Source organism: Zea mays, chromosome 7 (assembly GCF_902167145.1).
Source record: "Zea mays cultivar B73 chromosome 7, Zm-B73-REFERENCE-NAM-5.0, whole genome shotgun sequence".
NCBI classification, from domain to species: domain Eukaryota; kingdom Viridiplantae; phylum Streptophyta; class Magnoliopsida; order Poales; family Poaceae; genus Zea; species Zea mays.
In genome coordinates, this window is record NC_050102.1 from 24,839,887 (window position 1) to 24,851,680 (window position 11,794).

Below are 11,794 nucleotides of genomic sequence, written 5' to 3' on the forward strand. Positions count from 1 at the left end.
AGAATAAGCAAAATAAGAAAGGCAAACACTAACTTAATTTTGAAAAAAAACAGTTTCTGATGTTGTTTTAAAGTAATTTTATTTTAAAAATAATAAAAACAAAAAAAATTCTCACGTTCTCCAACGAAATTACACATCCGAGCAGTCAAAAGTCAAAACTTCGTAAACCCAATCCCAATCCCGTCACGTCACACGCCAACAACGCAAACGACCCTTGCCACGCGGAAACATCCGTCCTTCCCTACCGGCCCGGAGGCAGCTGCCCAGCTCCCCTACGAATCTCGATTCCCCAAACAACATTGCCACCGCCGCCTGGGCGCCTCGCTTCCCCTCACCTCGCCCTCTCCACCAAGCCGCGAGCCGCCTCCCCCATAGGGTTCCTCTCCCCGGAGCCGGGGGCAGCAAGGGGGATGGAGGGGTGGGCGTCCGCGGCGGCGTACACGGCCGCCGCGCTGGCCTCCGCGGCGGCGGCGACGGTGGTGGCTCTGCGGCTCGTGCACCGGCATCTCCTTCACTACGCCGAGCCCACGCACCAGCGTTTCATCGTCCGCATCATCCTCATGGTCCCGGTACGCCCTCCCCTCGGCCCTCGGAGACCCGCTTCTGTATAGTACATTAGTACTACTAGGCGAATATTAGCTGTTTATGTCAGCTCTCTTAGTTCTTACCTGTGATTTGTTGGCGAACTGTGACTTGTCCAACTGAAATGTTCTGCAGCTGTAGCTACAACGGTTTGCTCATTGATGCTTCTATGCAGCAATAATGGCTTACCATGTGTAGCAACCATTTATGTTCACATATGTTTATTCTTGTGTTGCCTATGCATTAGATTGCAGCAGCTATCTTAGTATTGATAATTGTTTTGAATAAAACAAAGAGTCCCTGTTTCTGAAGGTTGATAATGGTATCTGTGTTTTGGGGAATCATTTTTTTTGTTTTCTTTCTGATGGAAAACGGCAGCACATTTCTGGATTTTGTTACTTGCCACAGCACAGTAACCCTATTTACTTTTACTGCGATAGCCTGTTTGGTTTGATCCCAGCCATGAATCCCAGGCATCCAATTTTTGGAGATCTGTGGCTGAGATTGCTGCTTTGGCTGGGAGTTGCTTGGAAGGCCTCCAACCAAACACAAGTGTGGACAGATAGTTGGTGTACTCAAAGCTGGAAATGATGCTTAGGACTACTAAATCTTACAGCTCTGTGGGAGTTAAAGTAACGTGCTGAGCGGAATGGTTTATGTTTTATTTGTGCTCGCTGGCTCAGATATTTTCTTTACCTCATCTCATAAAATCAACTTTTTTTGTAGTGGAACCATCGGAATGAGAAGAATACATATTATCTCATAAACATGATTTTTCCAGTTCTGCTTCCTGCATGAATGCATGATCTGTCAGCCACATGACATTATTATATCACAGGGGTTTGGTTACACTATTTGTGCCATGTCTTTGTTCTATTTGGTTTGGCATAATGCATATGAATCATGGCATCTATCCTCTGGGCATGGAACTTGAACATTTGTCCTAGATAGTTGGTTTCAAGTGTCAGCATGGAATCATATGACTGGATTGTCTTGATTCATTTAACCCTTTCATCTTACAGATGTATATTGTATCCAGCTTTTGATCCTTTTGTAACTATCTGTACATTAAATTTCAGGTATATGCAGTGATGTCATTTCTTTCCCTTGTCTTACCGCATCAAGCAATCTACTTCAATTCTATTCGAGAAATGTAAGTCAACTACTTGTAACTGAAAACTTATTTTATATTATCCTGTGTCATCTCATTCATGTTCATATCACTTGGACATATATGCTTTCATTCACGATGGATAATGATGCCCTCATAATCAGAACTAATACAAGAAATAAAACTGCTCTTGTAACCCTCCCTTTTAGTACTCATCTGGTATAAGTCCTGTGACTTGATATGGTCCATAACCCTAACCATTGACAAAATGCAATCCCAAGTGAAACAGTGCTGTTAATGTGAGAAGGGCATGAATTTGCAACTTCGTTTAGATCACAATATTGCTAGCTTTGATGGCACTCGGTATGCGTGCACAAGTTCTGAAATGCCCTTGCACTACAATCATTAAGTCAACTTGACCATTAATGACGCATTACCTGAACCAAATCAAGAAGTTCAGTTCAAAAGAATGTTAACTTTTTAGTCTGCAGTTATATAGTAGTAATGGTATAAGCAGTATCCCCACTGGTGCTTCTGAAGGACTGGGGCAGGCTACTTCTGACACTGCATTACAAATATGCCTCTTGGTTTTTTTATGAAAGCCGGGGCTTCCCCACTGTGCCAGTTCCCGCAGATAAATGAAGTGAAGTTCAATTGTGTGAATACTTACCCAATTAGGGATCAAATAACAGAGGAAATTGGCTGCGGAGGCTGTTTTTTAACTATGCATGCCTATCGAGACCATGATACTAACTTCATGAGCAATGCCATATGCTTACAAGTTACAGCAATGTTTCCTGTGACACTTTGTAGTCCAAGAATACATTTATCCAATCAGATAGTTGAGATGTGATCAATCTAGTACTTCATTTTAATAAAATCATCAGTGATGAACTTACCACTTCTAGAAACCTCAGCTAGATCCGCATTATTACTTCTAGAAACATTTGTTGTAGTTAGATCCACCATCTAACAACCATGTGATCCAGCCATGCATGTTTCGTGATCTTTTGTACCAAATTGTCCATGAAACATTGTTCTCATACTGATGACATGTGGGGTAACATAGGTTAGAATATTATTGCAACCATTGCTTTTCCCCCTACATTTAGCACTGGTTTGGTGACCAAGGATCACCGGGGAGGGGGGGGGGGCACCATGGGGAGGAACCCCTTGCTATTCAAAACTGAATAACAAGGGGATTCCTCCCCCATGGATCCTCTCGTGATCACTGGTCACCAAATCAGCCGTTATGGGGAGAATTTTTCCTCCAGTTTGATGTAGATAACCTGTTATTTTCCCTCAGCCTGAAGTAGATACCATGTTATTTACCCTCCAGTCTGAAGTAGATAGCCTGTTGGCAAGTTAGTGTGTTTTTGAAAAAAAAGCATTTTGGATTTTAGACTGTACCACCAAAGGACCCTTATTAATTGCTTATTTGTATTAGTGTTAGTCTGTTTGAGTTTTGGCCACTGGAAGGACAATACATGCCTAGAAAACAAAGACGACGATTAGATTTGCTATGTTGTATGGTGTAGAATGTTGGCCTACAAAAAGACGACATGTTCAGAAGATAAGTGTTACAGAAATGCGCATGCGTTGGATTTATGGCCATACAAGGAGATTGACCGGAACGATGATATACATGATAGGTTAGAGTTAGCACCAGTTGAAGAAAAGCTTGTGCAACACTGGTTGAGATGGTTTGGATATGTTCAATGGAAACCTCCATAGAGGCACTAATGGGTAGTGGGATCATAAGGCATGATAGCAATGGGAAAAGAGGTAGGGGAAGACTGAAGTTGATTTGGGAAGGAGCAGTAAAAGGAGAGTCGAAAGGATGTAATATATCCAAAAATTTAGTCTTGAATAGAAGTACATTGAAAACAGCTATCCATGTGCCTGAACTTTAACTTGTGGTTTCGGATGGGTTTCAATTCCAGCCTACCCCAACTTGTTTGGGACTAAAAGGCTTTGTTGTTATTGTTGATGATGCATGCTTCCTTTGGCCATTGTGATCTCACAATTACAACAACGCCTTACAAGTCTCAACTTGTATTTATGATCTTTCTGGTACTCATATATCAGCAGCAGAGGTCATTCTTTTTAGATATTATTTACACTTAAGCTCAGTTGAGTTTTATGTAAATCGCTGAGTTGAATTGGGTAAAACCAACTGGAGCATGTTGCCCCATGGTTAAGGCTCTGAATCGTTGAGCAAACAATGGGTCTGTTTGGTTGGGCTATGGCTGTGAAAAAAGTTGCTGTGGGCTGTGAGCTGTGAAAAAAGCTGCTGTAGGCTGTGAGTTGTTAAAAAGCTAAAAACTGTTTGATGGAAACCACTAAAAGTCGTTAAAAGTTCTTCGATATATGTTTTCATAGTTCCATCTAAAAGCCACTAAAAGCAGGTCCTGAGGTGCTTTCAGTTTTGCACTGCGAGAAAGTCAGCTTTTAGAAAAAGCTGTTTCCTGGATTCAGCCCTTTGGTTGGCTTTTAGCTTTTAGGGGGCAAAAGTCAAAGCCAAAAGCTAAACCAAACACACCCAATAACTGCTTGCTAATTCTTTTGTGGCTCCAATAAATGTGAAGTTACCTAGATCAAAATCTCAGACTATTGCTATTTTTGGATAGTTTCAATTTATAGTTTGTTTGAAAACATGCACTCCAGATATAGTGATGAATATATGCTGAAGCCATTGTTTAGTGCCCATTCACATAGGAACTGTATACTCTATTAACTAGCGAGGACTGGAGTCTACCTCTTTCAAGACAAAGGTTGGTTTTTTTTCTTCCTTTGAAGACTCAGCCGTGGACATCTTTGCAAAAATGACCTCAACTATTTCACAAAGAAAAAAGTGCCCCAGGGCATGGCCATCTGTACTAATGGCACCTGACTTTAGAGTCATGAGGTACATTCATCATAGCACTCCTGCAGAACAACATTGGTCATAGTAATGCAATCACAAAGAAGCTTAATGTCCCAATCTGATCCTTCTTTCCAAAACGAGAAGGCGGAAGAAGAAGAACAATATTTGAGTAGTCTTGACTCTTGAAAAGCTTTGCTGGCATGATAATTCATTGATTTGTGTTATTGTTACTGCATTTATTTTGTGAATAGGCGGTTGATTAGGTGCACTAAATATTCTTTCTCCTAATCATCCTGTTGGTTTTTTCATTGTTTCTGCAGTTCCCTGACAAATTTGTGCTATATAACGCAGTACTATATCTAGAATCATGTTTAAACTCAATTCAATTGTGTTTCAGCTATGATGCTTGGGTCATCTACAATTTCTTTTCACTTTGCTTGGCATGGGTTGGAGGTCCTGGTAATGTGGTGGTAAGTTTGAATGGACAATCTCTGAAACCCTCATGGTTACTGATGACTTGCTGTTTACCAGCTATTCCCCTAGATGGGTGCGTAGTTCTCTTCTGATTGATTAAATGATCAATACAACAATTTTATACTTGTCCACATGCTTTAAAAACCTTGTCTCATGGATTATGACTTTTTGTGTTCCTGACAGACGTTTTATACGGAGATGTAAACAAGGCTGTCTGCAGTTTGTGATCCTAAAACCAATCTTGGTCGTTATCACTTTCATACTTTACGCAAAAGGAAAATATGAAGATGGAAACTTCAGTGTCAACCAGTCCTATCTATACATAACTATCATCTATACAATTTCATACTCTATGGCATTGTTTGCTCTTGCACTGTTCTATGCGGCATGCAGAGATCTACTTCAGCCATATAACCCTGTCCCGAAGTTCATCATAATCAAATCAGTGGTGTTCCTAACATATTGGCAGGTAAATCTATTGTAAGGGTTCATTTCTTTCTCTGAATTACTCTCTCCGATCACAAATATATGACACTATTGGAAACTGAACCCATACCCTAAACAGGGTTGGGAGTGGTATTAATAGAGTAAGTAACTGGGCCAGGCCCATTACACTGGGGGTATGACGGTCATTACAAGGGGAACACCACAAACCCTAGACGGGTAGTCTAACACCCCCCGCAGTCACAACTCTATCCTGTACAGATGTTGAGACTGGATCGAAAGTCTAAAAAGACACTCGACGGTAACCCCTTGGTGAAGATGTCGGCGAACTGAAGCGTGGTGGGGACGCTGAGAACCCGAACGTCACCGGCAGCGACACGCTCGCGGATGAAGTGCAGGTCGATCTCCACATGCTTCGTGCGCTGATGCTGCACGGGGTTGGTGGAGAGGTAGACCGCGCTGACGTTGTCGCAGTAGACGAGGGTGGCGCGCTGGAGGGGACTGTGGAGCTCGTGGAGGAGCTGGCGCAGCCAGGAGGCCTCTGCCACGCCGTTGGCCACGGCACGGTACTCGGCCTCAGCGCTGGAGCGAGAGACGACGGGCTGACGCTTGGCGGCCCAAGAGACGAGGTTGGCGCCCAGGAACACGGCGTAACCGGAGGTGGACCGGCGCGTGTCGGGACAGCCAGCCCAGTCAGCGTCGGTGTAGACCACGAGCTCCGACGTCGGGGACGGTCGGAGGAGGAGGCCGTAATCGAGGGAGCCACGGAGGTAGCGCAGAATGCGCTTGAGCGCGGTGAGATGGGGCTCCCGCGGAGTGTGCATATGCAGGCACACCTGCTGGACGGCATATGCGATGTCGGGCCTGGAGAAGGTGAGGTACTGGAGCGCGCCGGTCAGGCTCCGGTAGGACGTCGCGTCGGCGACCGGAGGCCCGTCGTCCTCAGAGAGCTTCGCCTGAGTGTCGACAGGCGTGGAGCAGGGCTTGCAGTCAGACATGCCAGCCCGCTCCAGGATGTCGATGGCGTACTGGCGCTGGTGGAGGAAGAGACCCTGGGGCCGACGCTCGGCGGTGATGCCGAGGAAGTGGTGGAGGGGCCCCAGGTCCTTCATCGCGAACTCCCGCTGAAGGGCGATGATCGTGCGGTGTAGAAGGTCGGCGGTGGATGCCGTGAGCACAATGTCGTCGACGTAGAGCAGCGATGAGGTCGGCGTCGAGGTCAGAGGCGTGGGGGTCCTCTGGGGGCTCCGCATCGGCGAGTGTCGGGCGGCCGAGGAGGCGCTGCGTGGTGGCCATCTGGGTGGTCAGAGCGGCGCCCAGGGCACGCTCACGCTCCAGGGCGAGGGAGGCAGCGCGCTCGCGCTCCCGCGAGGCCGTCACAGCGGCCTGGATCGTAGCGAGGGTGCCGACGAGCGGGGAGGCGGTGGAGGGCGCGACTCGGTGACTCCAGGTGGGTGAAGCGAAGGCGGGAAAGCCCGGCGGGGAGCTGCGACGCAGGGGCAGCGGGGAGGCGGCGTGGATCGGCCCAAGGCCGGCGATGTAGGGGCCCCCCCATGGGTGATCTCGCTGCTGGGTGCAGCAGGGGCGATGGGGGGGGGTGTGTGCCAGGGCCAGTGATGTCCCCGACGTTGAATCCGGCCGTGGTGGCGGCAGGTGCGTCCATCGGGCGTTGACGCAGCAGGGCGACAGGACAGAGAGGCAGAGGGGTTCTGCAGTCGGGCGCGGACCTGCTGATGGCGCGACGTCCTGGGCGAGGGGCGTCGGTGCAGCAGGCGGCGAGGTGAACAGGGAGGGAGGGCGCGACGGCGTCCTGGCAGGTGGCGGCGCGACGACGACCTGGCGTGGCCGCGGCTGCGTCCGGCCAGAGGGCGGCGCGGCGGACAGGGAGGGAGGGCGCGGCGGCGCCCTGGCAGCGGGTGGCGCGGCGACGACCTGGCGCGGTCGCGACTGCGTCCGGCCAGAGGGTGGGGGGCGCGGTGGCGTCCTGCTGTGGCGTCGGGTCGCCGAGGCAGCAGGCGGCGCGGGCGGTGGGGAGTGAGGGAGGGAGGTAGAGGGGAGGCCGGCGGCGGCTGCAGGGGGAAGAAGCCCCCTGGCGGCTGTAGCAGTGTGTGGAGAGGACGTAACCCTAATCTGATACCATATTGGAAACTAAACCCATACCCTAAACAGGGTTGGGAGTGGTATTAATAGAGTAAGTAACTGGGCCAGGCCCATTACACTGGGGGTATGACGGTCATTACAAGGGGAACACCACAAACCCTAGACGGGTAGTCTAACAGACACCGTTGACTTTTTTTTTCAAAAGTTTAATCACTCGTCTCATTCAAAATATGTATTTGAAAATGAAAAATTTTAAGTCACGCTCAAACGAGCTCAAGTGATAAAACAAACCACACTAAATAAATGATAACTCAATTTCTTCTGAACAAGACGAGTGACTAAAGTTTTTGCCAAAAAAAAAACCCAACCGTGTCATATATTTGTCAACTGAGGGAGTACTTGCGAGCCAATAGTCCAGCAGCCTGTTCCAATTTCTTACATGGAATGGCAGTTTTGCAGCAAAAATACCATCCAGTATTTGTTGTTACGTAGTGAAATAAATATCCTTTTGTAACAGTCTGGAAGCTTTTCTAACAGGGTGTGCTGGTTTTCCTTGCTGCAAAATCTGGTTTCATAAAAAATGCTGAGAAAGCTGCCTATCTCCAGAACTTCGTGCTATGTGTTGAGATGCTCATAGCAGCCATTGGGCACCGATTTTCCTTCTCCTACAAGGAATACGCTGGCTCCAATGCCCGCCCTTTCGGTGGCTTTAGGGGAAGCCTTCTTCACGCGATGAAATTCAATGACTTCTATCATGACACTGTACACCAGGTAAATTAGCAAATCATTCCCTTCACAGCTCGACCTGGTATCAGATGCGAAGCATATGCGTGATCTCCCTGTATCCCAATTTCTAGGGATCAGCTAACTGTTTTCTCCCACATTGCAGTTTGCACCTACATATCATGAGTATGTGCTGTACAGTAACGAGGGGGAGGATGAACCAACAAAATACAGCCCCAGCACTATGGTGCCAACCGGAGAGCACATAGTGGAGCTGGCGGAAGTCACCGTTGTGAACTCGAAGGCTCCAGGGATGTCAAGGTTTTTGATGTATGAGCCTGATCAGGCAGAAACAATGCCCTCCCAAGTCATGGAAGCGAACAGAACTGCTTCCGCGGAACCATACGACCTCTCAAGCTTCCTCAACGTAGAGCTATCTGATCATCCTGATGAGGTCCCTGCGATTCCTGATGCAAGAGAACAATGACATGTTGAGGTGTATATTCATGGTGTAAATGGGCGATAGCGCTGTTGAGCTGATCATAGATTAAGGTGTAGTGTTGTACATAGAAACGTCACATGTCGGCGACGTTTCATTGTTCGCTCATCTTGGGGGCAAGTTTATGTTTTTTTCTTCTTTGGGTGGGTTAAAGATGAGCCAAGCTGACAGATCAATTCAAGGTGTAAGTGGAAATACGCGGTGTAAGCAACTTGTCGTAGATTTGCTGAATTCCTTTTGCCGATGAGGTGGGTCATGGGTGTCGGTTGAACGTGGTTTGTGTACTGATTGTTGTAAAGGTTCACTTATATAACCTGCGAGGTTGCACTGAGATCCAAGTGGTTAACTGTATGATGACTTAATTTCCTTGTTGCTGAAATGGTATACTCATCTTATTTTAGGCCCTAGACCATATTCGCCCAGCATTACAAAAAGAGAGTAGTTAATGAGTAGTACAGCATATGACTATAGGGCGGCCTCCTAAATGAAAAAAAGTACCTTATCATTTGGAACCAGACACCAGTGCACTGGCGTCTGCTTAACACAATTGTACAATCAAAGTAACTCACTCTTTGGCGGCAACAACTACCAGACTACTAGTAGTTCAGGATTATCATCTGAAACAAGCCAACCTAACCGCATCGGCCATCTCCTTAGAAGGATTCATCCCGGCAGCTTTCATCTGATACATGATTCTGGTGGCCTCTCTGTACCGTCCGCCGCGAGCATAGGCCATGGCCAGGGCACTCCAGCACGCGGCGTCAGGCTTGCCACCGATCGTCTCAAACGCCCTGGTGGCGTCCGCCAGCTGCCCTTGCTTCGCGTACATGTGTATGAGCCCGGAGCCAACGAACTGGTTCGTGTCCACGCCGCGCTTGATGGCGTCGGCGTGCACCTGCTGCCCGCAGCAGCACCCTGGGTCCTGTGACTCTGCGAACACCGCGAGGATGCTCGACAGGGAGAAGCTGCTCCTTGGAACGCCCGAGGACGCCATGTCCCTGAAGACATCCACAGCCTCGCTCAGTAGGCTTTCACGGTGGCAGGATGTGATCAGGCTCGTCCAGGCCGCCTCAGGGACTGGTTCCTGACAGTGGTGCTGCATCGTCGTCGCGAGAACTCGCCGCGCGCTTCTGTGAAAACCGCCTCCATCGCAGTACAGCTGCACTAGCGAGCTGCCAATGTCACCGTGGATCCTGCCTTTCTTGACGACGAGAGCGTGTACCTGCTCACCGAGACGTAGCTCGCCTGCACGGGTACATGACCGCAGCACGGCCACGATGGCATGGGAGTAGCAATCGCCGTCCAGGACCGGCGTTCCATGGCACATGTGGGCGAACAGACGCATCGCTTCATGGTGGAGGCAGCCATCCGAGTAGGCGGACACCATGGTCGCCCACGCCATGCCGTTAGTGGTGGGCATTCCGTCGAATACCCGGCGGGCAGCTTCGATGTCCCCACACGCGGCGTAAGAAAGCAGGAGACGGTTGGCGACCGGCGACGGGAGTCCATCGGAGGCGCGACGGGCGGTTATGTGCGCGTGCACGGAGGCCACCTCTGCTGCGTCGGCGCACTCCCTGAGAAGGGATATGTAGATGTCCTCGTCGGGCGGGATGCCCAGCGCGTCCATCAGGCGGAGCACGTCGCCGGCGCCGGACGAGGGCGGATGTGAGTCCGTAGCTTCCGGCGGTGGTTTCTTGGTGCAATCCTTGCCGCTAGTGGTGTCAGTCGCGGTGTTGGTGGGGACGGGGAGCTTCGGACGCGAGAGGAGAGGCGGCGGCGGTTTGGCCGGTTTGTTTAGGGCCGGCAACCGTGCTTTACTGGTGGCCATGGCCGGGGTGGTGGCGTTCGCGGAGAGCTGCCGGCAGCGACGGGTAAGGCGGGGAGTCGCGGTGGTGGCGCAGAGCGGTTTCGCGACGGAGCAGCGCGCCATGTGCGAGGTTGGCTGAACCCGAGGCACCACCCGAGCGAAGGTTCGGCTTGTCCAAGAGAGGATTTGTCGAGATATTTAGGGGGTGTGTTTATGGCTTTATCGACTTATCGTGAAGGTGCGGTGTATAATATAAATTTAAATATTTTTATTAATATTTTTAATCTAGATAAGAAACAAAATGATTTATCTAAATGTTAATTTTAACTTTATGATTTTTTGAAGCTTATAATGATATGCTTCATCATATTCACACCAAATTTTGTGAAGCTGAAGTAGTCTCAAACATGGCCTTAACTATTTAGTTCCATAGGCTATCTCTACGTGTGCTAAACAGTATAATTTAGTGTTTGGTTACATGTGACTATAATTTAGTCACTACCGAGTCTCTAAATTATTAAATATGAGAACTAAAAGGGAATAAATCAGATTTCCTCCTCTCTGTTAGTTCTATTTTAATAATTTAGGGACTAAAAAAGACTGAAGTTTAGTCTCATGGAATCAAACATACTTCGTAACTAATTTACATTTTTATCATTTTTGCTAAAACTGGGTGCACGAGAGGTAGGTAGCTGATGTGGTGGTAGATAGCCTAAAAAGGTTGGAACTAGCCTAATATGGCGCACCAATGTGAAAACCTACCATATCCTAGATGTGTAGGCACACAAAAAGTCTATTTTGCCCCTACCATCTTCCACTTAGGGTCTTTTTGGTTTAGCTGTAGATTTCTGAAAATCTGATTCTAGCTTTGAGTTGTAAGAAAGTTGTTGCGAGTTCATGGTTATGAAGAAACTAAAATATGTTTGGTTAAAATAAATAGCAACTATAGATTCTGTTAGAGCATGATAGATTGATAACATAGATAATAGGAATACAAAAAATATGGAGTAGGAGGTGATTTTGAATTGAACTAGAGGAATATATAGATTTTTAGGAATCTATTACGATGTTTTACTCGTTTGGTTGGGATTTTAGATTTTTGGCAGCGAATATGGTTTAGAAAGCTAAACAAAACACACCCTTAACGTATGCCATCTTCCCCTGTCTTTCCAAACAATTCTCGTGTTG

General features: G+C 47.9%; 2 protein-coding genes across 2 annotated transcripts; one reads left to right on the forward strand and one right to left on the reverse strand.

Annotated features, from left to right (window-relative positions):
• Positions 1 to 222: 222 nt before the first annotated feature.
• Positions 223 to 9,159, forward strand: LOC100273640 (Protein LAZ1). The gene is made up of 6 exons (NM_001148056.3): positions 223 to 569; positions 1,662 to 1,735; positions 4,957 to 5,106; positions 5,217 to 5,502; positions 8,115 to 8,348; positions 8,467 to 9,159. The coding sequence occupies exons 1-6, from the start codon at positions 411 to 413 to the stop codon at positions 8,785 to 8,787; spliced, it is 1,224 nt and encodes a 407-aa protein (NP_001141528.2). The 5' UTR covers positions 223 to 410; the 3' UTR covers positions 8,788 to 9,159.
• A 39-nt stretch (positions 9,160 to 9,198) lies between these two features.
• LOC100192712 (Pentatricopeptide repeat-containing protein) lies at positions 9,199 to 10,765 on the reverse strand. The gene has a single exon (NM_001137914.1). The coding sequence runs from the start codon at positions 10,727 to 10,729 to the stop codon at positions 9,413 to 9,415; it is 1,317 nt and encodes a 438-aa protein (NP_001131386.1). The 5' UTR covers positions 10,730 to 10,765; the 3' UTR covers positions 9,199 to 9,412.
• Between the last annotated feature and the right edge of the window lie 1,029 nt (positions 10,766 to 11,794).